Source organism: Podarcis pityusensis, assembly GCF_964106645.2.
Source record: "Podarcis pityusensis genome assembly, chromosome: 13".
Lineage (NCBI taxonomy): Eukaryota > Metazoa > Chordata > Lepidosauria > Squamata > Lacertidae > Podarcis > Podarcis pityusensis.
The window spans coordinates 3,397,007-3,424,339 of record NC_138038.1 but is presented as its reverse complement, the minus strand read 5'-3'; the positions used below and the strand labels follow the sequence as shown (position 1 = coordinate 3,424,339).

At 42.3% G+C, this 27,333-nt stretch overlaps 1 protein-coding gene across 7 annotated transcripts in view; it reads right to left on the bottom strand.

Annotated features, from left to right (window-relative positions):
• LOC308460452 (poly(rC)-binding protein 3-like) overlaps positions 1 to 27,333 on the bottom strand; it is an 89,990-nt gene that overhangs the window by 12,227 nt on the left and 50,430 nt on the right. For 4 of the 7 annotated variants that reach the window (XM_080976889.1, XM_080976884.1, XM_080976890.1 and 1 more), the window contains exons 5-12: positions 24,401 to 24,517; positions 18,656 to 18,787; positions 12,768 to 12,896; positions 11,852 to 11,995; positions 10,526 to 10,582; positions 9,976 to 10,051; positions 8,137 to 8,189; positions 5,119 to 5,288 (exon numbers count right to left, since the gene is read on the bottom strand). In XM_080976889.1, the coding sequence (XP_080833015.1) occupies positions 5,119 to 5,288; positions 8,137 to 8,189; positions 9,976 to 10,051; positions 10,526 to 10,582; positions 11,852 to 11,995; positions 12,768 to 12,896; positions 18,656 to 18,787; positions 24,401 to 24,517 (878 nt within the window). Of the gene's footprint in view, positions 1 to 2,514; positions 3,887 to 5,118; positions 5,289 to 8,136; positions 8,190 to 9,975; positions 10,052 to 10,525; positions 10,583 to 11,851; positions 11,996 to 12,767; positions 12,897 to 18,655; positions 18,788 to 24,400; positions 24,518 to 27,333 lie in introns of those variants that run through there. The other 3 variants (XM_080976887.1, XM_080976888.1, XM_080976886.1) reach the window with 3 other exon arrangements.

The following is a 27,333-nucleotide window of genomic DNA, read 5'->3' as shown; positions in this document are numbered from 1 at the left end:
TGCAGTCTTATGAACTTCTATGGATTCTAGCCAGAAAGGTTTATAAACTTTGACATGGGCATTAATGCAGCAGGAAAGCTTGATGCAAACACGGCATGAGCCATTCTACATACATTCTACACATTCTACACAGATAAGCCCCCTTTTCCTCTCTCCTCTTCTTAAAGGGGAGGGCATTTAAAGTCTGAACCTGGTTTGATATTCTGCTTCAATGTGCTAGCTGATTTGTACAAAACTATTTTTTCTGTATTTAGACAAAATGTAAAATGACCAATACAATGAGAAGAAGTGGATGAGGGAGGAGAATGAGCGGAGCACAGGAGCTTGAGATTTGCTGTGGCCTGGTCTCGTGGCGCTGCCTCCTGGTTTAGCGCAGGGGTGGCTCACCTCCAAATGTATGTTGGACTACTGTTGCCATCACCCCCGACAACAGGGCTGATGGGAGCTGGAGTCCAAAGGACACCTGGAGATCCCCTTTCCCTTATCTTAACTGGGACAAAGAAAGCATGAAAAAGGCCACAACATTTCACAGCCTCTTTTCATAGAAAATGTGCACTGGTTGAAAGAAATACGTTGAATGCAATATCCTGCTTTGCACAGAATCTGCACAGAATTTTTCATATTAGAAAATACTTTTCTTCCTTTGACCCTGCAATCTTTTGTTCCTTGGGACGCCACTGGAGGGTGAAAGGATGGAGAGGGAGATTCAAACTCAGAAGGAGGGCAGGAAAAGGTGTGGTGCTGGAGGAAGCCCCCCAACAAGCCCTCAAACCAGGGAGAAAAATATGCCAGCAGGTAGTTAATTTTCCTTCCCTTGTTTGCAATGGAAGGGAAATTGTGAAAGAAAGAAAACACTGGGAAAAGGACGGCGGAGCCGAAGAGCACTGCTTTTCCCCCTTACTGCACTTCCACCCTGCTGGCAAGAGCCCAGGAGGGCACTGGATAAGGTGGCTCAGCCGCCTTTGATTCTCTCTGTCCCACCTTAGGATTGCAGCCTTAGCCTAGGGCAGAACAGAAATTTGTCCTCCTTCTCTTGCATCATGCTGAACTGGCAGGATGTGGGAGGAACACTCTTGCCCTTCTCTGTCCCTATATCTCTATTTTTAAAAACCATTTGCACCCCGTGGTTTGGGGAGATAGGGAAGGCTATGGATCCCCCAGAACTGCCCCACAGCTCCTTTTTAGCCCTTCTGGTGTCAGAGCTCTGATACTGATTCTGGCCAGAACTGTGGATGCTGCTGTGGTGGCAGGAAGGGACAATCCAACACTGGATCTCCTTCTCTGAGACTGAAGCTCCAAGACCCTCCCAGAAGCCAAAGGACTTCAGGCTCAAGGATATAATTCTAGGCCTATTACTTTAATGGCACCTTTTATTATATAATTTTTTTTTCAATGGAAGTTGCCTTGTGAAGGCTATGTCCTGAAAGATGATCCAAAAACAAATAAATGTCCTTGGAAGTATGTCCTATTGAACTTACTTCTGAATAAATTTCCACAGGATAAGGTTGCAAGTTATGGTGTTGACATGTTTATGAATGATATTATGTTTTCAACCAAAAGCAACAATTTCCTGTCTGAAAATACTTAATGTGAAAAATAAATGGATAAATAAATATCCTGATTGTGTGTGTGGATATGTGTGAGTATGCTTATACACACACACGCCTACACAGCACTGAGCTCAGGGTAGCTGCCCCAAAATGGAAATCCTTGAGTTTCTGTTTTGTTCTCTGTGACATGTAGAAGGTACCTAATGTCCTCATGTCCTTATGCGTGCAGTGGGTGCGCAGGATGTGGCCAAGCACACCCAGATAGATAGATAGATAGATATTTTTTTAAAAACAGGGATCAAGGTAAGCAGAAAGAGAGAAACACAGGCAGAATATAAAGACTGGAATGGACCTGCAGCTTCTGCCTGCGACTGTCTCTGGAAGCCGTGGTGGGTGATTGGTTCCAGCGCAGGCAGTAAGGGAGGAAGAGGGACTCCCTCCTTTGCAGACAAAAGGTGCTGAGCCACTCCAGCCTTTTCCTTCTGCCGCCACCTGTCTCTGTCTGAGCTCCGGTTGCCACCTTTTGTGGAGAGAGCTCTGTAGGGTGAGAGGCTGCTTTTGTGGCAAGCAAGTAAAAAGGGGAGGGGTCATCCTGTCTGGCACAGGTATTTTTATCAGAAGGAAAAATCTCCTGTTTTGGCTTCTTGCCCACACTTGTCGTAGTTGTTTGATTAGCATTTTGTCTCTATATCTCTTCTTTGATCTCCTTGTCATTCTCCCCTCCCCATTCTCTTCATTTAAATAAATGAATGAATGAAATTCCCTGGGTGCGCACCCTAATGAAATGTGCTGTCTATAATGCTGTGTCTTTCTGTGCACTAGTTGGTGCTGGTGGCCAAATGCTTAGTGGGATGACATCAAGCCATGGCTAAGTTGCATTCTATGCTATGGAGGCAGACAACTCCCAGTGTTGTCAGATGAGAAAGGAGATGTAGAATGAAGAAAAAAACAGCGAAGGAGAAGCTGGCAATACACTGAAACATGTTATTTCACATGGCTGTGAGCTGCATTTATCATTTTGTTTCGTTTAAATGTTACAGAAAACATAAGGAACGTAAACACAGGTCCTAGAGACTCAATCTGGCCCCTAACAACTTCCTATCAGGTCCCCAGCATAATTCACAATCCCAAGCATTTCAGATACATTGTAGAATCATAGCAAACGGCTCTTTGCCACCAGTCTCAGTGTGAATAACAGAATATTTCTGAGAGTCCATCCTTTGCTTTGCTTGATACCTTCAGACACAACCAAGGAACTCCTTACATTAAAAAGTCCTTGGACTCAGACTCTGGATTTTGTGGTACATAAAAAGGGAAGAGTCTGCCAAAGTCTGTTGCTGCTCACATTAGGAAGGCAAGAGTTAAATAGCTCTTAGCCTTTGCTTCAGCTTGCACTGGAGTAGTTCAGTAGGTCAGATTAACATTGCTTGACCATCAGACCCTGCTCAATTCAAAATAAGCTGTGTTAAAAATTAGCTGTCAAGCTGAGATGTGTGTTTTTAGGTTTTATCTGATAATAACTGAATGCTTTATACGCCAGTCTTCAGTGTGGCTGCTTTTAAGCTTCTCACCTTCCCATGGTGAAGCCACTACAAATCACTACAGTAATATTCACAGCTCATGCAGTCTGTTGAGACTCCCAATATAGGGCTTGCAACTGGCATGACTCCTTTGATTACAGAGCGCTTCCAAACTCCCAACCACTTGCTCCCAACATTTTCTCCATGAGCAAAAAACATGCTCAGTGCCACATTCAAGCTGCCAAATTGGAAAGACCCCATTCTTTTGCCTCTGTAAATTCAGAATGTATTTTACTTACATATTCTCTCAAGACTCTTTATTTATAAATCATAGCCATTTTATGAAGATACATTTGCCACATAAGTAATATGTACATAAGATACATGTTTAAAAACAGAAGGTGACTGTTACAAAGCCCACCTAGAAATTCAACAAAAGAAACCACCTTCTGGTTCTACAGTATCCGTAGTGTAGGGTTGCTGAGCAGTTGTCTTCTTTGCCAAAGGGCGTTAAATGATCTCTTAAATTCCATTCCATGAAAACATCAAAAGAACCATGAGAGTTCACAAGATTTTCTAAGTGAATCAGGTAAGGGTTTGTTCACTAGAATAAACATTATCTGGTGAGCAGCAAGCTGCAACTCCATTAATAAGTGTTTTATTTTATTTGCATGCTTTAGCTGTCCAGAAGATCTTAAATTGTTATCTTCAGAGATCCAGATGCATGCCATGTGGTGTTTGTACAACTAAAAATGAAGGGGTCTATTCTCATCTCGATGTGTGGGGAATCCCTGAACACCAAGAGAAGAACATATCCTTAAGGGTTAAAGGAGGGAACACATGTTTATTTGATCACAGGGCTTAAGGTACTGATTTATATTCATTATATAGATGGCTGACTGCAATACTGGAAAACGTTTTTGAATTTGGAAACTGACAAGCACATTTATCTGACTTCTAGTTTTGCTTTGATTTTTGAACCTGGCAGAAGAGTACACATACTTTTGCCATAAAAGTAAGCCTATGCAGATTGTTCCATTTACTGTCAGGTCTAGGGGGGGCCCACAGAACTGACAGACAAATATTTGGCTGCCCAAAAAGATCCAGAAGTGCCCCCCCCAGGATCTCTTACTAAATGATTGATAGTGTTGCTAGAACAGCACTTTGAGTGGGCTGTGCAAATCAGGAGTCCACTCTGAGCGATGCACAAATCAAGAGCCAATTTTGAAAGGAATCATAGGGCACATACATACACCCTAAAAAATATTAGGTACCCCCCCAAAAAAATACTGTGTGTCCTCAGTGATGCTTTGAATTGTGTATGCAAAAGTTGAAAGAGAGGTTTGTCTGATGTGAGAAATGCTTAATTTTCTGAGTGAATACATATAACAACGTATTTCTGAGATGGTAGCTTGACGTGAGAAAGGATATTTTAGAAAAACGGTACATATTTTAATTCTCTCTGCTGACATGATTTAGTAGTAGAGTTGGACAGTATAATATTCAGTATATTTTCTTCCAGTGCTCAGAAGTACGAGCTGAGAATCAAATCAAGAATTTTTGCAAAATTAGAATGCCATGGGAAGCAGACACTCCAACCCGGAGTCAGGGGTAGGGCTCCATGCCATGTGCCATTTTCCTCTTTTAAATCCAATCCCTCTTTGAAATCAAATATATGTTTAATATTATACAATTGAAGCAACTTCTAGCTAGCAAATTATATCAGCTTTGCTTTCTGATTAATGACTGTTTCTATTTTGGACAGCAGAATCGATCAGCATAGGAAGCAGCCTGTTTTGCAAAAGACATTGTCTTCCAAGCATTAGAACAAGACTTGTTGTAGGTTACACAGATAGGCATAAATATCCTTTTTTATAAAAAATAATAATAATCAGGTAATGTTACTAAAAAGGCTAGTTTGGGCTAATTTACTAATCCACATGGTTACAGTTGTTGTGGTGGTACAGGACTGAAGCAGGGCAGTTGCACCCAGCTACTAGGAAGCACAGTGGACTTCAAGAAGAACCTTGCTTACAAAACGAACTTACCTTGCATTAATGAGGTACTGTGCTAGGCTGATGTTTGCAGGTGATCCTGTGATTGTTACTTGTCGTTCTGCTGAGCCTTCTGTGGCATTTGCAATCTTGATCTGCGCCCCTGACATTTGCCTGATTTCATTTATCTTACTGCCTTGTCTGCCAATGATGCAACCTATTAGCTAAAATAGGACAAAAACAGAGTTTAGGGCAAGAGATGGAAGCAAAAAAAACCTTCTCACAGCAAACAGGAGGGTTATCATCCAATCTGCAATCCAAGCGACTAAGCCTACGATAAGATGACCTTAGGCAGCAGAGCCAAGTACCACTAAAGGGCAGGCAGTGGTTAATTTCACTAGAAATTATATTTTTCTACTATTTTTCTACTATGTAGCCATTTTCCACCCCAAGCACCAAAATATCTTGGGTCAGATCTGGATTCACTGGTCTTTGTCAAGGGGCATAGATATCTAAAAACTGGGCAAAATAGCTTTAAGTCTGCAGGGATTGCTTTTCAAGCTATTGTATTTTAGCTTCTTCAATTTTTTCACTGACTAGGACACAGCAGGATGTGTAAGATACTTCTCAAAGCATCTTGTACATCAATTGTTGCTGGCATCAATTTTCTCAAGAGACAATGGAGTGTGCCTACCGGGGTGAAGTTTTCAACCACCGTGGTAGCACCAAAGTGTGTATGGAGGTTGCAGGCTACCCAGACAACAAGACCCTCCTCTTGGCCTTGCTGATGTGGTCCAAAGGAAAGCAGAGCAGTATGTTTGACACCAGCTTGGCTGCAGGAGTAGGCAGAAGGAGGTGTACAAGGGGCCATCTAACAATCTTAAGGTCTCCACTCCAGATTTGTGTAAGGTTTACTCCACTCTTTAGACTTTTCTTCTCCTGGAGACATCCCATAAGGCAGGGGAGGTTTAGGACCAAAGTTTTCTTTCTCCTAGATGGGCTACCTTCCCAGGTGGACGAGCCCCACCTGCCCCTCATTTCCCCTACAGCACCTGCAGAAACTGCCTTCTTGCCTGCTGGACCCACTCTTGGTCTTGTCTGTTCAATCCGCCAGAGCCTGTCTTTGCATGCAGCGGAAGTCCCTAGCTCACCAAGGGTTTGAGACCCATTAACTCCCCTTACCTGGTTTAGCTGGCCAGTCAAAGCTGTTCCTGGGATTGTGGCCGCTGTCACATGCTGACAGCTTCTAGGAGCCACAGGTGACAGCTGAGTGCAGGGTGGGGACCAAAGGTGGGCAAACTACCCAAGAAGGAACACGACATGTCTCCCAGCAGAGGTACTACCCCTTCCCTAACACCCCTAATAGCTCTATATAAATATCAGATGATAATGATAATGGTGAACCAAGGAATCTAAATGTACTCAGTAAATAAATAAACAAGAAAGTAAGAAATATCCTCATTAAAAATAAAATACACACTATTTAGAAACACAGGAATTAAAATGAAAACGCTATTAGGTGGATAACTTATGCAAAATAAGGTTAGCAATAAAGGTTGCCAACTTTCTTCCTGACCAGGTTCCTACATCTTTAATGGGGTTGCCAGTGCTTACTGGTCGTTGCTGTTGATCTGCCTGGGTCATAGGGTGACATTAGCGGGGGGCTCACATTGGCCCCCATGCCCTACTCTCACTCCAGCTGATTTATGCACATTGTAAAAGGCACAGGAGCCCCTCAGGCTGCGAGTTTTCAAGAATTGACTAATCTAGTCTTAAAGGTTGCAATAGAAAAAGAGGAAATCCAGTTGATAAAGAAAGCACTAGCCTCCCTAATCTCCCACACTTTCCCCTGAAGGCTCTTTTGTGCATTAAAAGCTGCCCATTAGAAAACCACCACTGTGTCCCTCAGAGATATTTCCTCCTCCCCTGCATGCCTCTCAAATTGTCCTCCTTTTTCTCCACTGTAACTCCTTTCACACCTAACTTCTATGTCCTGACCTACCTGAATTGTAAACACTTCAAGGCTGAGAAGCCTGGTCTGACAGTACTTTCGTATCTCAGACCACTTCATAAGCACTCACAACTATCACCTCCAAAGTGTTTTTTCTTCTTAAGTTGATCTCTAAAAATTCTGTGTGGATTTTAAAGGATATATTCCAATTTGTCCTTAAACACATGAAAATGGGATGGAATAGATGGTATTTTTCATGACGCACCAGCCCAACACAGGTTTTGTTACTGGGTCACCCCTAGTAAAGGGTGGCCTGGGATGGAGAGGCAATCAGTCATCAGTGACGAAAGCAGATCAAGGAGTACCCACAGACTTATGCACAGTTTAGGGGAACATGCACCCACTCACCCTGAACAAGCTGAACATCACACACCTGTGCAGACAAACCTCCTATTATCAGTACCTCTACCTTGTCTGGATTAAGCTTTGATTTATTGGGTTACATCTAGTCTCACTGACTCACCTGAATTTGATAAAAAGGAGAATTTTTCTTTTCTTTTTTTTCTTTTCTTTCTTGGGTTTTATAAACAAGAATCATGTTATACAAGCAAGTATACCAAGTTTTCTCATGTCATTTATATATCACAAAAACAGCATAAAAAAGGAGAACTTGAGCTGTGTGTCCTCCAGCTCACTCCAAACCTCCAGATGAACTCACTCAGTGCCTTCATGCAGTGGTTAAAAAGCATAAGAGAGAGAACAGAAGTCTGTGGAACCCCAAAGCACAAGTCCCAGGAAGTTGAACAACAATTTCCCACTCCACCTTCTGGAATCAGCCATCCAAGCAGAAAAAGAACCACAGCAAAGAGTGCCCCAGTTCCCAGACCCAGCTCAAAAGAAGGAAGCCACAGCTGATGGTTCCTCATCCAGAGAGGTACTGCCTTGCAAAACTGTAAGTGTATTTCCCTTAGCTGGCTAGGGCAGATGGCTCTGCATTCATGGTTAAGTTAAAATCTGAACTAGGGACTCCCCAGTTCACTCTGAGTGACTATACTATATCAACTATGATAGGTAAGAGATATAAACAAATCACAAGAAGAAGAGAAATTAAGTGTACTTACATCATTTGGAATAGTGAGCTCATGGGAACTGGTTGGAGTACTGGTATCCAATCCTAGATTTGAAGGACAAAAGAAGGGGGGATTACAAGGGTGATTTTGAAACAGGGATAAGCAAAAACTGTGGCATTCATAAGTTTTTTAGTTTTAAAAAGTGGAGCAAAGAAAAATCTTGAGCAGCTAGCTCAACAAAAAATAAAGCCAGAACTGCAGATATTAGAGCTATGTACTAATTGGAATGTAATTTTTAAAAAGACATTGGCTCCTACCAAAATAACAATAGAATATATATATATATTCATCATATATATATGATGCTGTTAAAGGAAAATAGAAAACTGTAGATTTCAATTAGCAATAAAGTTAGAAATCCAACACTTGGTTGTAAAAAATAAATAGATGGCTCAAATTCAAACTTCCAGAAAATAAAAAGTGGGAATCTAAAGCCAAAAAAATACATATGAAAACTGAAAAAATACATAAATATGGGGAGAAACTAGGCAAGCTATAATGTTATACAGGGAATTAGTCAATTTGCAGAGGGTTGGAAAGAAGGGTGTTTTAAAGGAATAGGGACGAAATACCATTAAGGTTGCAATAGGCTAGATTAAATTTGGATGGATAAAAGGGAAGTGTTTAGGAAATGCGATTAATGTGTTAACATTCAAAATTACAGATCTACACAGTCCACAATAGTACAAGGAACAGATTCAGGAGCAGCGAGTTAATGAAAAGAATAAGGAAAAGAGTGCAGAACTTCTTAAAGAAGTTTATTTATCAGATACACCATATATCCATGTCAGTTCTACTTTATCCATTTTAATTTTTTGTAAGCAAATGTTTCAACAGCTTACAGGTGTTTTATTTTCTTTGTGTACCCAACAAATTTGTCCATTTAAATTAGATTACTATGTCTAAATCCAGCCAATTCTGTCATAATATATAAATGTCATGTCAACTGATTTACTGAACACTGTGTACTCAATTCAGTTTCCCACAAAAGTTTTGATGTATGTGATAAAAATGTTATTAATTGCCATTCAAAGTATGTGCCAGTGTGCAGAGCTTGTCTTCTGAAAATACGTAAATCTATAATTCTACTGAAACCAATTTAATTATTTCAAACATAGTCAATATACTAAATTTAACATAAGGTTGCCATACGTCCAGAATTTTAGAAAACTGGCAAAATGTCCAGGATTCTGAGGTAAAACTCAAAACAACTTTGACTTTCCTGAAAGAATCTCAACAACTTTGAGTTACATCCCTCCCCCCCCCCCCCAAAAAGCTCAGCAACTATTTAACAACCCTTCATTAAGAAAATATATTTGTGGCTGAAGAGGGCATTTTGTTCAATCAAGGCAAAAGAAGGTATTCCGGGTAATTCATTAATACAGAAATTCAGTAAGAACTTGAATCTGCAAAAATATATATCAATGATCTACAACACACAATACGTAGTTCCGGTTTACGCAGGCTCCCTTTGAAAAGCAAACGTGCAATTTTAACCACCAAAAACTCCAGGCACATGGCACATCCTCAGTGGCTCCTAACAACATTTGATGCCTGATAAAAAAAGAAACCCCAGTTCTTAAGTTGGTGGTAAAATTGAGGTAAAGCACATGAAAACCCAGAACAAAGCAAAAATGTTTAGGGATGACAAAGGAAATCTGATAAAGGGAGCCACAGGAGGGGAAAGCGTAACAACCAACAGAGATTAATGAGTAAAAACAAAAGGAGCATTGGCCATTGACGACATTTAGCGATGCAAATGCTGCAATGGCCCACGGGAAACAAAGCTGTTAAGAAGAAGGACATCCCCAGGGAGTCATGGGTACGTACCAGGGAAACCAGGGGTGGTCTGCCCAAGGGGAGTAAAGGGGGGATGCTGCATAGCCAACTGGTGAAGCTTGGTCAACTGCAGGGCAGGATGGGAAATTAGAACTAACCAATCAAATGGAATTATTTCAGAGTAGAAAAAAACCATCTTAACACGTTTCAAAACTGGATTAATTAAAATTAAATAATAAAAAAGTTTTAAATCATTCACTCTAGTCTACTAATAGAAAAGTAAGTTAAAATTACATTGCTACCATTATTACATGTAAATGGCTACTGTTAATATCTTTAACTTCTGTTCTGTATAATATTTACAATTTAAAAACCAAAATATATAACATGCATAAAATGGGGTGGGGGTTCATTTGTATCTGGGCCACTGTACTTTCCATAGCAACGCTGGCACAAAGTTATCTGAGAAACCTAGCATTTGACTAAATGTTTCACTGCTAAGGAGGGTCATTCATAGATGCTTCCTTGACATTTAGATACTCAGAAAGTAATGCTGCCCAGAACAAACAGAAGAGAAAATAGAAAACGGAAAGCAATTTACATGCGTTGGACTCACGTCTGGATGAGGGATGGCATACTGCCCTTGAATTGTGAATGCCTGCAAATGACAAAGACAGATTAAAGATTCTCAGCAGTCATGTTTCAGAATAGCTTGTGCTTTAATTTTTTATTTTATGTTTTAAGAGAGTGTGCTTGTTTTAAATTTATGAATAAAAAATTCAAAGATTAAGGCCCATGACCTGCAATCCAGAAACTTTGGCTTGCCCAATTCTTCGACACGTGGAGTGGGATATCCTATCTCAAAACCTGCTTTCGGAAGTCCCTTTTGTTTCAAAAGTGGTTTGTAATGCAACTGGAGTGGGTGGCAGGGAGTGCTGCCCATGTTTCTAAAGGTGTTACATAGGAATATTCCGAAGTAGCCCAATTTGGACAGTTGTTTTCAGTTATGGGTCTCCAGAATTGGGTACCTGACAGTAAATACAGTTGGTGACACAATTCTAAATCTGGGATCCCAAATCCTCCTCCTTTTATCGGTATTTGCATCTTTTACACAGATATTCTTGGAACTGAAGAGCCCCAAATGCATTTTCTAAACAAAGATTTAATTTTGTGAAAGTATTTGCTCAGTATGAGAATTGGAATTCTTCTTAACATATAAACTAGACTAGGTATTATATTTATTTTAAGAGCACTGACTTTTCCCCACAGGGTCAGGTTCAATGACTCCCATCTGTCAATGCCTATTGATACCTCATGATATATTTTTTTGATGTTTAATGGCACTATTTAGATAAGTCTTGTAGTATTAATATGCCTAGATATTTAATGCTGTCTATGCAAATAAGAGATTGGTATTGTTTAAATAAAAAGTTATTTCCTATTAACATCAACTCCAATTTGAACCAGTTTATAGTATATCCAGAGATATTGCCAAACACATCTATATTTTGCATTAATATTGGAACAGTGCCAATTTCTTAAGTTTCTAAAACAGAATTCTATCCCCTAGACATACTGGTGCATGAATAACTAAAAAATATTGGATTGGGACTTTATTAATATGTGATACAAATATACGAGTATGTGATTCGTGGTCTGCTCTAAGGGTTATTTTATGCACAGGTCCTGCATGCTTCCATATCTGACATACCCTCAGCCTTCCCCTACCAAATTAACCTGTTCCAGACATGGCTTCCAACCTGGTTGGGGGGAGGAGGGGTCGTAGGAACAGAGGCATGGCAGGGAGCATGCTGGTGTTAAGGGCGGCACAGGTAGGATTTGGGGACAGCAACAACAGAATTACATCTATCACATCAGAAAAGCAGTACTATACCAGACAGAAAAGTAGTAAAAGTTGAAAACTAACAGGCGCTGGCTGAGGTTGGGCCAAGACGGTGTGGTTTCCGGCTGAAGTCAAAATGGTGTCTGCTCTTACCTGGCCACCTGCAAAAATTATGGGTGCAGAGGCAGGTTTGGGGCGGTAAGGAATGGTGGCACCTTTGGGTGGTGACTGAGGACGAAAACATAAGGCAGTAAGAGAAAGTAAACATGCATTCAAATTTGTTGCTTGCAAATTATTGTTATGGTACTGACAATCCCCAAAATGTGATAGTAAAAGACTCAAAACAAGACTGATTGGTTTTGAATGCCTGAATTGTACAGGGTGTTTGAAAAGTAATGATAGACCTCTGGACAGTGTATTCGTAGTGGGTGTATAGTTACGTTTTGAACACCCCACGTTTCCAGCCAGGTATGGTAGAGTAGCATTTACATACATAGATGTTAAAAGTTTTTTGTTACATACTGTTCCCCGCTACTGGGATGTAACATACAGCCAGTATCTACTTGGTAGTAGAAAAGAAAGACTAACCAGGAAAACTGGGAGCCGCAACTGCTGTCAAAGAGATTTATGTGCTATATTGCCCTACAGACAGAGGGCAACCCTCCAGAGTTCCCTGTATAGGCTTCAGAGCTCTCCCCCAGGCCACATCCCATACTGGCCCAGCTTCTAAGTCTTTTGTCCTTGAGCTCTGATAATGCCTCTTACACGTCTGACTAGAGGATAGTGAGTGAGTGCATGTAGAAACTAGCCAAACGGTACAAAGGTGACATCTACATCCATTGCTCCACCCATTTGCACGTGGCCCTCAAAGCTGCCCAGAAAGAAAAGCGAGCATCGGACTGAAAATAAGCTGAGCATCCCTCAATCACAGTTACTCAGATTTGAAAGACAGCCTGCAACAAAAGCTCTTGATCATCATTTTAAAAGACCTGCATCCTACCTCTAGCATCACCACGCAGATTTGCTTCACACACTGAATAATGGCGTCAGGAGTGCCCGATATTGTAACCGCACGTTCTGTGGAGTTTGGTAACATATCGCCAGCAACTTGCACTTGGGCTCCTGTAGACTTAAACACAAACAAAGGTGTTACAAGAAATGCACAGCTCACCACATCACGCAAACTTTTCACTCACTGGCGCATTTTTGACATCTCACTCACCCCTGGAGGAGGGATGTGTGAGGAGGGAATGGCCTCCTCCTAGCCTTGGGCTTTCTCCTCTGCCTTTCTCCTCCTGGTACATGGCTGGAGGGAGCTTGCAAGCTTTTGCCTGGCTGTACTTTGCCCTGTTGTTCAGACTGTCAAAGTGGGGCTAGTTTCATTTTTTTTATAAAAATTTTTTTATTGGTTTTACAGAAAAATTTTAAACAATACAAACAAATAAAAAAAGACATACAAACATGTAAAATTTCATAACCTTTTTTTCATATCCCTCTCTTCTCGGACTCCCCCAAACCTCCCCTTCCTACATCCCAATTTCCAAAATTTATTTCAGCAAATTCTAATTAATTTTATCAAATATATTTTTTCTTATTCTTTTCTTCAACTTAATCTTATGTCGCTGTAATCTCCTTTTCTTTCTCCAAACCTCGACATTTTAACATTCCTCAATTTTATAATAGTTCTTAAGATAAATTTTAAATTTCTTCCAATCTTCTTCCGCCGTCTCTTTCCCCTGCTCACGGATTCTGCCAGTCATCTCAGCCAGTGTCATATAGTCTATTACCTTCATCTGCCACTCTTCCAAGGTGGGTAATTCTTCTGTCTTCCAATACTTTGCGATGAGTATTCTTGCTGCTGTCGTAGCATACATAAAGAAAATTCTATCTTTCTTTGACACCAATTGGTCGACAATGCCCAAGAGAAAGGCCTCTGGTTTCTTAGGGAAAGTACATTTAAGTACCTTTTTCATTTCATTATATATCATTTCCCAGAAAGCCTTAATCTTCGGGCACGTCCACCAAAGATGATAAAAAGTACCTTCCGTTTCTTTACACTTCCAACACTTATTATCAGGCAAATGATAAATTTTTGCTAGCTTGACTGGGGTCATGTACCACCTATAGATCATTTTCATAATATTTTCCTTTAAGGCATTACATGCCGTAAATTTTATACCAGTGTTCCACAACCATTCCCAGTCAGCAAACATAATGTTATGACCAATGTCCTGTGCCCACTTAATCATAGCTGATTTAACTGTTTCATCTTGTGTATTCCATTTCAGCAGCAGATTATACATTTTTGACAAATTCTTAGTATTGGGTTCTAACAGTTCAATTTCTAATTTTGATTTCTCCACCTGGAATCCAATTTTCCTGTCTTGAAAGTGGGGCTAGTTTCAGGGGCGGTCCAAAGTGCCTGCTGTGCACCGCCTGCCACCCCTGCCAAAGCCTCGCAGCAATGGAAAAATTCCAAGTTGGCTGTTGCTGCCACCACTTTCTGATCCTTGTCGAAATTCTTTGGCATTAATTTAAATGGTTTGGGTTTTTCTACATACTGAATTTGTATCCCACTCTTTCTTCAAGGATCTCAAGGTAATGTCTCCCTATTTTCTCACAATTACGGTACCTTCTAAGGTAAGTTAGGCTGAGGGACAGTCTTTTCCCCAAGGCCACTCACTGAGGAGTCAAACCCACGTCTCCCTCATCCAAGTATCTCAAGTTCAGTGGAACACTGCTGACTGAATGTCATTTAAAACCAGGAAACAATTTCATTTGACAAATCTTTAAGCACTAGAGTATTTCATTACTACAGAAGCTGTATGGTTCTCCTTGAATCTTTTCTTTTTGATGATTTATTGCAGCCTCCATTTTTGTAGTTAGTTGGAAGAGTAATTAAAACTAAGATTTTTACAAATCATTAAAGTACCAATTAAAAACAATTGGTGGTGCCTGAAAAAATCCAGCCTTGAAAATGAACACAATTCCTCGCTGAGTGATTCTTTATTATTCAATATCTGCCTTTTATCGTATGTTTTGTATGATATTTGGAGTATTTCATAATGGTGAAAGAATACGAATGGTGGCTGCTCAGTATCTGCATACAACGAGCTGTGAGTAACCCAGTCATGTAATGAGCTAGTGATCTCCTTCTGCCTCTTCAGACTAGATAATTATCAAATGCAAGAAGAAGACGACATGGAAAGAGAATCATTGTCATTATATAACCTGCAGTGGCAGCTGGTGGGTTGGAGGCCAGGCATCTAAAAGTGGTTGAGGAATGCTCACACAATAACAGAGTTAACACAGACAGACACACATGGAAACATGCAACCCTTTTTGGAGGCTGGTCATCTAAATCCATTCCAATCTGAGTTTATGCCTGGCTATGGGACAGGATCAGCCTTGGTTGCTTTATCAAGAGAGAGCAACCACTACTTCTGCTTCATCTTATCTTGCAACCATTGGCCATGGCATCGTCTTGGATTTGCCTCCTTGCTGAGGGTTGGGGGCACTATGTTAGGGGGCTTTCACTCCTCCTTATGGGTGCATTTCACAAGAGTAGCACTGGCCGTCTGCCTTTTGGTCCCTTGGCTGCTTTGCTGCAGAGTGCCATAAGGCTACGTATTGTCCCCAGCGCTATTGAATATTGTTATAGGTTTTATAGATTTTGAGAATGAAAAATGCTAAGAATGAAAAATGCTAAGATTTTGATTAATTGGGACATGGATTAGAGCAGTTTCTCCCAACCAGGGGCCATATGCCCGCCCCGGATATTCTAAGGGGGCCACATGTGAAAAATGTGTAAAGAGGGGGGCACATTGGAAAGTGAGAAGTGAAGGGGGAAACATATTTTTTTCCCAAAATCCTGAATGGCTGGCTAACTACTTGCCAATCACAAGCAGGAACGGGGGGGGGGGGGCTCACCGGGGCCTAATGCTCCTTTTTGCCATGTGCGTTTTCTTGAAGCAGTCCTGGTTTGTTTCCGGTAGGAGAGAGCAATCGCTGAGCCTCCCGTTTTGACCAGTAGAGCCCGCAATCCAGAACCCCCAGGTCAGGTTAAGTGCAGTGGTGGGGTGGCAATGGGTAGGGCTGGGCGAACCAGATCTGCTTGTTGCTGCCGCCAGTGCTGGGCCCGGTGGCAGCCTGGGCCTGGCTCTGCAAGGTGCAGGATGCAATCCACCCCAGCGCCTAGTGGATCAGGGTCCGTCAGCAGTGCCAGCCCAGCTCTGCAAGGCATGGGGTGAAATCCACCCCAGCACCTAGCCAGACAGGGTCGTCTGGTACTGCCGACTTGCATCTAGTAAATAACTAAGCGTCTACTCAGAAGAAAGCTGCACTGAGTTCAGTGGGCCTTACTACCAGGTAAGGGTGTGGGGGGCTATAGTGTTTTATCTAGGCAGGCAGGACTCCTTCGGATGACAAGATCTTTTTACATCAGGTCAGTGAGGACCACTTGCTTTTTAAAATTCCCCCATATATACAGAGCACCTTGTGCACCTTTTGGACTGTATCTGTAGCTTTCCCACTCTGTGTCAAATAACTGGGGTCACATGAGTGCTGTTTACTTTTTATAGTACATGGAAGATGGATCTCGCTTGTGAGGTTCTGGACTCTCCTTCTTTGGAGGTTTCTAAGCAGAGCTTGGATGGCCATCTGTCAGGGATGCTTTAGCTGAGTTTCCTACATTGCAGGGGGGTGCACTAGGAAGATGGCCCCCGGGGTCCCCTCCAGCCCCAGGATTCTATGTTTTTCTGCTTCAACAATATTTCATTATGTTACTATCATTTTACGTAATTGTATTTTGTATAAATTATAAAAATGATAAATAAAACATGTTCTATTTATAAACAAAACATTTAAATAGCTACCTTTCTCCTGGTACGATGGGGGGGCATGGGCATAGCCAGGATTTTTGTTAAGGGGGGCAGGCTTTCGTTGGGGGGCCCAGAACCTCAGATTTGTATTGATTTTTACTTATTTAGGGGGCAGCTGCCCGCCATGCCCCCCCTTGACTAGGCCCATGGGGGGTCACAGGAAGGAAACAAGGTCAGAAGGGGGCTACAGTTGGAAAAAGATTGGGAAACACTGGTTTAAAGTACAAGCTGCAGAGGACAGGGAATTCCTGGGCTGACTTGTGCAAACCAGCCTAGCTGGCTTAGTGAAGAGCAAACCTGTTAACATGACAAAAAGTGTTGATGGGCCATCTGAGAGAATCCTTTAGCTCCTGGAGTGAGATGTGTGTTTGAGGGCACAGGAAAAGGAAGTTTTTGAGCGAGGGTTGCTGGGAAGGAAAAGCAGGAAGAGGAGCTGAGATCCATCTTGGGCAGGCTGGCGGAAGGTTGCCTGTGCTGCTGCCTTTGGAAATGACCATGCTGTAAGATTTGGACTCCCTCCATGCAGACTGAAGGTGTAAACAGGTGAATAACCCATAATTCTTAAAGCCACAACAGTCTCTGCCGCATCATCAATTCTCCAGTGGAGCACAGGCCCCGTGTGGGTGCCTGGGCTTAGCAGAGAGAGAGGCAGGCACTCGACTTTGGTAACAATATCTGTATGAAAGCATTGGATGCCATTGTTAGGGGGTGCAGCACAATGTCCTCAGTACGCTGATCAAAAACAACAGACAAGTTCACAGGAACCCCCAAAAGGCAATAGAAATGTATAAAAAGTTATTTATAAGGGAAGGCTAGATAAAAAATGAACACACACATACACACAATTCTGAACGAACATGAAAGATTCTCACTGTTATGTAATAATTACAATTTCTCCAAATTCCACAAACATTAGATGAGGTCTCCTGGATTACATCGTGTTTCATGCTTCCTTAGAAACAAAACTGGATAATTTATTCCAATTGGCAACTGTAAATCCCCTTATCACCTTGTGTTTGAGGCTTGCTACCTGTGAGAAATTATCCAGTTTTGTTACTGATGAAGTAACTAATGATGCAGGATGCAATTCAGGAGATCTCAGCTAACATTTTAGATACACTGATGACATGTAGCTTTATTTATCTGTAACCTCTGAATGGTTGTGGCTGTCAACTGTCCACGTCAGTGTCTGGACAGTGGTGGGCTGGATGAGGCAGCAACATGCTTCTTGCTGGGATTTTTGTCTACCTACCTTTCTGTGCAATTTAGTTTACACGTAATGTTGCACTCCCCTTCTTTCCCCCACCTCTTGCATGCTCCAGTTCCCTTCCTAACCTCCCTTTGGTTTGCCACTAAATGCAAACAAGGCAAATTGTGGTTTGCACAAATCACAGGTTGCTTGGTTCAGGTGCAACACAAACTATGTTTCCCCACCCACCCCTGCCACCGCGAAACAAGGAAATTGGAGAATGTGAAGGGAGGAGAGAGCAGGAAAAGGAAGCAAGCAAGCCTAGATCTGATTCTATGAAACCTGAAACTCAAAAGGCCTGTATGAAGAGCCTCTTTCCTACAGAAAGACCACCACTCAAGAACCATCATTTCTGACAACCGGAAACTTCATCCAGAACACTGCTACCTTCTGTTTTTGGCCTCTAAGAAAGCCCTGCCATCCCTTCACCAGAGCTTTCCAGCTTTCAAATTCTGCTCCAGGGGAACCTGAGTTCTAAGTGGAGAAGATTCCCTGACGTGTATCACTTACAAACTCAGGAGAGGTATGTTTTAGGACACAGGCTCTGTTCGTAGGGGGCAATGGTGAGGCCTGGCAAGTCTGACCAGTGACTGAGTATGCATCCTATAATACAGCCCCGAATCAAGGCACAGGTGTTCCATGATACATGTGCAGCACCCCTCAACACAGGAGAGACTGTAAGCAGGATTTCTCTGACAGTAGAAACTTTGAAACCCACTGTGCTAAAGAAAACAATCAATACTCTGGATTGCTGCCTACCTCCCTGATTTCTTTGATTTTGGACCCTCCTTTGCCTATAAGGGATCCACATTGGCTTGCAGGAACTACAAGTCGCAGCGTTACAGGAGGCTTGCTTGTTACCGTGCTGTTTGTCATCGAAGCATTGATATCCTGAAATGACAATGTCAAGAAGAATTAGGCGAGGATTTATTAGTCCGCTGCACCCTTGAGAGGAACAGCTGAAGTACTTAGAGAAAGAATAAATACGAAGAAGTGTGATTTCACTGCATATATTGTACACTGCACTTATAGACGTTGAGGCACAATCCTGCTGATATTTTTCTTCTGCAGGATTCATTGAAACAGATACCTGTCTGTGCCTTGCACGACTACCATTTGTTTCAGCGGGGTTTACACAAGACAAAGTTACTTGTTAGTTTTGCCTCAACAGTGTCCAGTGGAAGGATTTTAGTTGTCCTTAAACAGCCAACAGGTAGTGATCATCCATAAACATTTTACACTTTCAATGTGCAGGAAAAAAATGCTGAGAAAGCATTGTCAGTGAGCAGTGTACCAGTGATGTTAGATAGAAGTCTACTGAATTTTTTATTTCTAATTTTCACATTGGTCACCAAATATTTTTGTGCACACAGTTTTTCATTTTGTAGCATGCAAATAGATGGATCCAGTTCCATATCATATTTTGCTAGAGAGAGCTGTATGGGATTAGTGAGCCAGGAAAACGGGGCAATGTTTCTGCCCTTCATTACTGTCTGTGTAATGCATATCTAGCTTAGTGGAAAAAGAAAGTCTAAAAGCAACAGAAGTGCATAACAGAAAAAAACCATGCTAATGATTGGGGTGCTGAGAATTATTAGAACAAAAATATCCTATCTTAAAAAGGTACTTAAGGAATAGTAGGAATATTAAGCTTAGTTCCACACTACCTGTTCATGAAATATTATATTTTCATGGGTGCTATCACATGCTTGAATCCCCACGACGGGGTGAGCTCCCGTTGCTCGGTCCCTGCTCCTGCCAACCTAGCAGTTCGAAAGCACGAAGTAGATAAATAGGTACAGCTCCAGCGGGAAGGTAAACGGCGTTTCCGTGCGCTGCTCTGGTTCGCCAGAAGCAGCTTAGTCATGACCGAGAAGCTGTACGCCGGCTCCCTTGGCCAATAAAGCAAGATGAGCGCCGCAACCCCAGAGTCATCCGCGATTGGACCTAATGGTCAGGGGTCCCTTTACCCTTTATCACATGGACAGCTCACTCCACATTGGACTGGCACGGAGGGCAGGGCTCTTTGGGGGTGGGCCTGGGGAAACAACCAGGCTTCCCTCAGGTCTGCTCCCAGGGGATTTAAACAGCCTGCATTGGTCCCTGACACCCAGCTGTTCTTCATCAGATCAACCTCCCCACCCATTCCATTAATCTTGAATTTATCCCTACTGAATTGGCCTCCAGAAATAGGGTATCCTGTCAAAGGGATCCGTGATGTGACAAGCAGGAAGTCTGCTTGCTCCTCACCCAAAGAGGGTCCTTACACATTTAAGTGCTCTGGACAATGATGGGGTTGCTGGACAATGATGGGGTTCCACAGCTAGCCACCAACACCTGGTGATTGGAGAGCAGTCCCAACCCAGTGAACTCCCTATCCTTATGTCACAGAGTTTGGTCCCAAGGGATCATGCCATTCAGTCTTCATGGGTCTTCGCCTTAGATTGCTTCTGCCTGGCTCAGTCTGCTCCATCTTCATGTGACCTCCACAAGGACAGATTGTTCCAACCCCAGCAAACTCTGCTACCCTGGTCCATTGCCTCTCCTTTGTTTTCTTTGGGTAAGCCAGGAACAAAGCTTTGTGTTTGCCCTTAAAATAAATGTTCACACCTTTCTGTATCATGAATTCCAAGATGTCATGGGCCACAGGCTTTGACCACTTTCTCTGCATTAACCATTAATCTCTGTTGGACAGGATTAAGTCCAGATCCCCTTGTCCATTTTTTTACCTTTTGAGGTGAAAGCTTGTTTACAGCGTTCGGAAAATAATTAATGAGAAAAAGTTGGTTTTGGCTGTGCACAAACTCCTGTTTACATGGTATCCAGTTTGTACACATGTCATTAGCCACAATCCTATCTATCTTTTATCTTGCATCTATTCTGTCTTTTTAAAAAATGAAATAACCCATCTTGATGCAAAACAGATTAGTTTGAAATGAGAAAAAGAATGACCAAGCTGCATTTTAAACTGTACACGGCTGAAGCTATTGCCAACACTCTCACATCTGATGAAGTCTCTCTCATCTCCACATGCAGCCATGTGAGTGAGGAAAAACAAAAAGGACAAAAATTAGGCTGGATGTTGTAACTGTGTCAGCTTGGAGATTCAGTTTCTAGATGGAGATTGTTGGCTGAATAGGTCTCTGCTACGTGCAGTAGGTATCAGGTTGCAATCCTAGGATTCTGGGATAAGAAGCAGTGGCCTTCATATATATTTTTTTAAATGATATTTATTGAAGAATTTTTTTAGAATTACAAAAAAAAAGACAAAACAGAAAAAAGAAAGAAAAAATGAATCCAACATTCTCAAATTCTCAACTTTCATTACCTTCTTTCTTTGACCTCCTCCTCCTCCCTTTTCTTGTATCCTAATTAATAATCATCGCAGCAAATCCTTTCCATAATTCATAATATTCTGTCATTACATTACCTTAATCTATTTTCATCTTATCTTATAAAAAACCTTAAACCTTAAAGCTTAAATCTTATTTTTACCAACTTCTCATAACCATAATATTCTTACCTAATTTTTAAACATTTTTGCTAGAGCCAAGTAATTTCATTTCAACATTTTTCTAACATTCATCAATTTTATAAAACAATCCTAACGATAGAAAAAAGAAATAAGAACAATCCAATCTTCATCCAGCGTCCCTTCCTCCTGGTCCCGGGTTTTGTCAGTCCTTTTTATCCCGTTGATCTAGCGCATTAACCTGGTAACCTTATATCCGAGGCCCTCAAGTCTCTTCCATGTCCCTTCCGCGGCTCTTCTTCATATTTTCCTTTCACTCGTGGGAACTCCAGCTTGGTAATGTTTTTGACCCTTTTCAACAAATCAGCCCCTTTTCCATAGTCCGGACTAAACTCCATGTGATATTTAAGAACATGTTTCAGATTCCCTCCAAAATTGAGAGCCCCCACAGCTCCAAACATCTGACGGCCCATTGCCGGACTCGGAAAGTCCAAACATCCCTGCATGGGGGGGTCAATCCAACCCCCCATTTCCAAACCAATCCAAACTTTATCTTTCCAAATCTGGTTTTTTCCAAGATCATTTGTCAAATCCAAAGGCTCATGTTCCTGCAGGGCCGCAGCTCCCTCCATCTCCGGCGCCCAAGATTCAGCAGCGGTCCTCTTCTCTCATCTGTTCTGTCAGGGCACACTCCTGTTTTAGTTCCTGGGTGGGCTCCATATAGTTTCCCACTACCTGTTCAAAAGTTCTGGCCGCATTAGTCATCAAGTCCATCTTCTGATTTAACTGGTCCAGTAGGGCATTTATTTTACAGAGAGCACACAACAGAGCTTCTGAAAACATTGTCCTGCAAGGTCACAAGTCCTTTCCCACGACTGTAATCTGTAACAGCTGCAAGCTCCCTGGAATTAGTTACAGTTTCACAGTCTCCCTCTAGGGGGAAAACTTCTGTTTGTTCTTTCTTTTTAAAGACAATAGCAACAAAGTTTCTTTTTAGAGATATTTTGTCAATATTTGTTCCTTTAAAATGCGAAAGGAAACAGTGGAATCACTATATTACACTTCTTTTAACTGTCTGTCACAAGCATTTGTCTCTGGTCAATGAGCTTCAAACGTCAGTCCTGACACCCCGCTACAGGATCAGGACGGAGGAAAGTTACTTTACTTTGAACTCACTTCTGCAGGTTTAAACAATCCAAAAAAAAGATCCCCCTTCTTCTCCTGCTACCGAAGGGGGGTTCAACAATTTTAAATGATGAAAGCCAATCCTTTAGAAGTAATTTTCTAAGCTCTAGTTTATGTTGTCTTTGCTTTATTCTGTCTACAGAGAAAAGGAAGGCTGACTTCCTGTTTAGACCTTCCCGTTTCAGTACCAAATTAGATTAAATTTTTAAGTCCAATTCCTTTCTGCTCGCCAGTCCTTGTTTATAGTCCGATTGTTCAAAGTTTATGTACTCACGGGTGATTATTTTAGATGCCAAATTGTCCCAGGAAAAAGGCAGCGCTCTCCGGCAACGGCTATGCGGCTTCGCTCCACAGAAAAAGCGGTTGACTCGCAGCACCGCGCCACTTCCCCCTCTTCGCTTCGGAGCCTGTTAATGGGTTCCTTTGCGGGTTGGGGGGGGCGCTAAGGGTGCCCGCCAAGTCCCATGGTCACAGGCTTCATCCGCCTGTGATTTCTAAAAGGGTCCCCGCTTCGCCGTAGCGGAAAAGACCTGTTTCGCACGGAGCTGGTCCCTCCAGTTCAGAGGGAGTCCGCCATTGCCGATGGCGCCACCCCGGAAGTCCAGAAGCAGTGGCCTTCATTAGCCTTATCAAAACTTTTCCTTCTCCAGGATTTCCTTATTTGCTCCTCCTGAGAAGTTACCTCCACCTGCCCCAAATTTCAGTGTCAGCTGCTGTTTCAAAGATATTAATCTATGAATTAGGAAGCCTTTGGTTCAAATTGCTTCTGCCATGAATTGGCTAGGTGCCTGGAGACAAACCTCTCACCATCAGCTTCACTCTCCCAACATGTAGGAACTTAAGAAGCTGCCCTGCACCAAGTCAGATCATCTAAAGCAGAGGTTTTCACACTTTTTGAGTCCACGGCTCCCTTGACCAACTACATTCTTTCTGCGGCACCCCTGTGGGGCTCAGGAGCCGTTATGTCCCCCCTTGCCTGCAGAGCTTACAGCCTCTCACCCTTTTTCAAACGCCCTCCCTTGTGGAGTGTTCCCTCAGCCTCTCTCCTCTCCCCTCTCCTTGGGAGTCCTCTGGGCAGCCGCAACTGCCGCCCCTGGTCTCTCAGCTGCCCCCTCCGCCCCAAAGAGAGGTGACTTCTCACACTGCCCCACAGAGGCCTGGGAAGCACCCCCTGGCCAGCCCCAGAGGCACCATTCACCTGGGGGGCTTATAGACAGGGCTGCTGCAACAAACAGCCATGCAAGCCTTTGGGAGGCAGACACACAAGAGGGCATCAGAGGAGGGAGGGGAGGGAGGAGAAACGGAGGCCAGTGTTGACCGCAGCACCCCCGACTATCATTCAAGGCACCCCAGGGTGTCACGGCACACTGGTTGAAAACCACTGATCTAAAGCATGAAGGATAATGACCTAGTGCATGTTGAGTGCTCTGAACACCTGAAAGAGCTGTACAAATGTTACATATTATTGTTTAATACTAAATTTGGTTGAAACTCCATGAAAAAAAGTGTAGCGTCTGGGGGCAAGGCGGGGAGGGAATAGTCTCAGGTCTCCATATTAGATGCTTTAGAATTGTTGCTGCCTCCCCAATTCAAATTAAAAAGTAGGACACAACAAACAGGGATTTTGTCTCTCTCATCTCCACATGCAGCCAGAGGGGACTGATTTTCCCCAGAGAATGCAAAGAGGAAAATTAATGATCAGACAACATGCAAATGGCCTGTTATTCCTCTTCCATTGTTACTGCTGTGAGCATTTATAAAACAAATTCTGTATTAAAGCAAACATAAGGAAATTAAAACAATATCTGTAGAGTAGCCTGGGGTATGAGGAATTTCCATTTACTTACTTCTTCAAATTTTAGTGCAATCATGGAAAAAGCCTTGAAAATGGCATCCGTTGGGCCCGTTATCGTCACAATTCTTTCTGGACAGGAGCCTTCTGAGATGTTGATTCGAGCACCACTCTGCGGAAAGGGCAACCCCCCCCAAAAAACCCCACATTTATTTGTAAAGTATCTACTTAACAGTTTACCAGCCTTGACTTGAAAAGTACGCTTTTCCGTGTTATCCAGTTTAACAGCATGTATATACCCCCCCCCCCCGCACAGTGAAGGCAGAATTGAACGAAGGAATGGCAAGGCAGGTCAGATACAGCCACTGAAATGATTGAAATTAAGGGCAGTTCTTTAAAAAAAATAAAACAAAAGCTGACACTGTACAGTTATACCTCGTGTTGTGTTAGGTTTAAGTTGCGTCTTTTCGGCTTGCGAACGTGGCAAACCCGGAAGTGTATACTTCTGGGTTTCGCGACGCGCGTATGCGCAGAAGCCAAAAGCATTTTGCGTGTTTTGCGCATGCGCAGAAGCGGTGCTCTAGTTACAGACTTTTCAGGGTGCGAACGGCACTCCGGAACCGATTGAATCTGTAACTAAAGGTACCAATGTAATAGGCAAAAGCACAATAGTTTAGGAAAATCATGAAGAGAGTTGAGAACAAGAATGCTACCCATCAGGTGAGTCTAAAGTTACTCATGGGACAAAGTTAAAACACATTTGCCATGATCCAAGAGCTCCTTGTTTGTGCCTATCTTCCCTTCCAAGCTGCAGCCCCTTGGACTGAAACTGATGTAGACTTTTCCCGGGGGCTTTCCAGGGCATACGAAGAGATCACGCAGTGGGCAAATGGTTCCCTCAAAAATCCCCGTGTGCATCTCAAGACTCATATGCAGGACTTTGGATTAAGGCCACTGTAATCAATTTAAATCTATATTTTTATGACTTGCCTTTATAGCTTACACTTATATAATAGAAGTTAATCTGGAATCCCAGTTATGGGCTTGTTTGTTTTTAAAGAATATTTTTATTGAAGTTTTTCAAAAACTACAAAAACACTTAGAACAAGAATATAACAAAGGAACAATGTTGTGTTAGTTCTGTATCACATAAACTCCAGCTTTTGGAATCCTTCTTGCGGGTAAACTATGGTTAGAGCTGATAATAATTTGTTGCATCATGACGAACGATGGTTTCCTGCTAACTGGAAGCAGAAGCTTCGAATCACGTTCTCTCACATGCAGAGGAAGGAAGAAGGCTTCAAAACAACAAACCCATGGTATGTTGCTGGATGGGAATTATAGTCTGAATTAGTTTCTTTCTGTTAGGAAGATTTATGATTTAATTACCGTAATTATGAAGGACTATTTTGCTGGCAGAGCTAAATGCTCAAAACATGCTGGGAGCATTTCCACCCTGCTCTTTGGAATCACTTCCTTCACAATGGACGTGTGGTGAGACCCTCTCAAACAAACATATGCGGGGCATGAAAAATAATATTGTTCTAACAAATAGACTATAACAGTCAGGCTATTTTAACATCTTAGACAGAAAGGCTTTTCCCTGTTGAGGAATAATAGCAATGTGTAGTAAGAACAACAAATAAGACAGTGCTACAGCTTAAAATTTATTACCAGTCTAATAAATATGAAACAGAAAAGCTGAACTATTTTGAAGAAATATCAAGAGTCTGATATATCATTGCACATTTTTTAGAACTGTCTAATAAACTGTTAATAGCTTATAAAGATCCCTTCTATTACAGGAGGGAATACAAATGTTTGTATTCCGTTTTTGTAGTTCTGTAGCATTTTCATATGAGGACAACCTGACACACACTAAAGCTGCAATCCTTTATTTCTGCTTTCTTAGAAGCAAGTCTCTTTGATTCAACACGAGTAAAAATGGTTAGTATTGAGTTGTAACTCACAATTAACCCCATGGAAGAGACTGGGCTGTACCAGTTCAGACTCCATGCAGACTTCCATGCTTCTCCAAAATCCTTGCATACAGAAATCTAGCATGCTAGGAAGAAGGCTAGAAGGCCAGAGCCCTTTCCCCTAACATCTAAGCACTATTATTGACACGAAGGGAAAATGTGAGTATTAAGGGACCTTCAGCCCCATATCATCCCGTGACTTGTAACAGTTTTCCATATGCTTGGGTGCAAACATGTAGTGGGAACTCTTTTCTACTTGTGTAGAATTTAGAAACCCTGACTGAGCAGCTTCTTTGCACTTGGAATGCTTCCTCAAGTGAGCAATGACTGAACAGGGCTCTTATTTCTTGACTAGTTTTCTATGTGCACAGATATTTCTATTTATTTTGGGTATGGAGGAACATTCAATGTGTGAGTTCTTTTATGTGGTAAGAAGAGGTACAGCCTAGACATGTAATTCTTTAGATCAGTGAGAACTAAAACCGTATTTTAAAGATTAATTGCTGTAGATTCAGAGCAGTAATCTGATCTTACCAAATTGTTTTTGGGTTTTTTAAACAATTAGTTTGGTAAGAAGCTCTGAATTAAGCTTTCAATATTTATATCACCAATAATTTAGGATGGTGTGTATCAGGGGTCGGCAACCTAAGGTCCATAGGCCACAAGCGGCCCATGGGCACCGCGCTAAACCGGCGTGGAGCAGAGCGGGGACCACCTTCCGTGACGCTGGCCGGCTTCCCATTGGCTGCAGGAAGCTCCTGCAGCCAATGGGAAGCTGTGCACGCCTCCTCCACGCCAGAAGGAGCGCTGGAAATAGTGTTTGCACATGTGTGCACACACTCCAGCCCACAGCAGGGTCTGCGGGACCGTGAACCAGCCCAAGCCACAACAACTTGCCGACCCCGGTGTATATGGAATTATTCCATTTTATCATCACAACCCTGTAAGGACGTTAGGCTGAATGAGAGTGACTGCCCAAGTTCATCCAGTGAGCTTTATAGCTGAACAA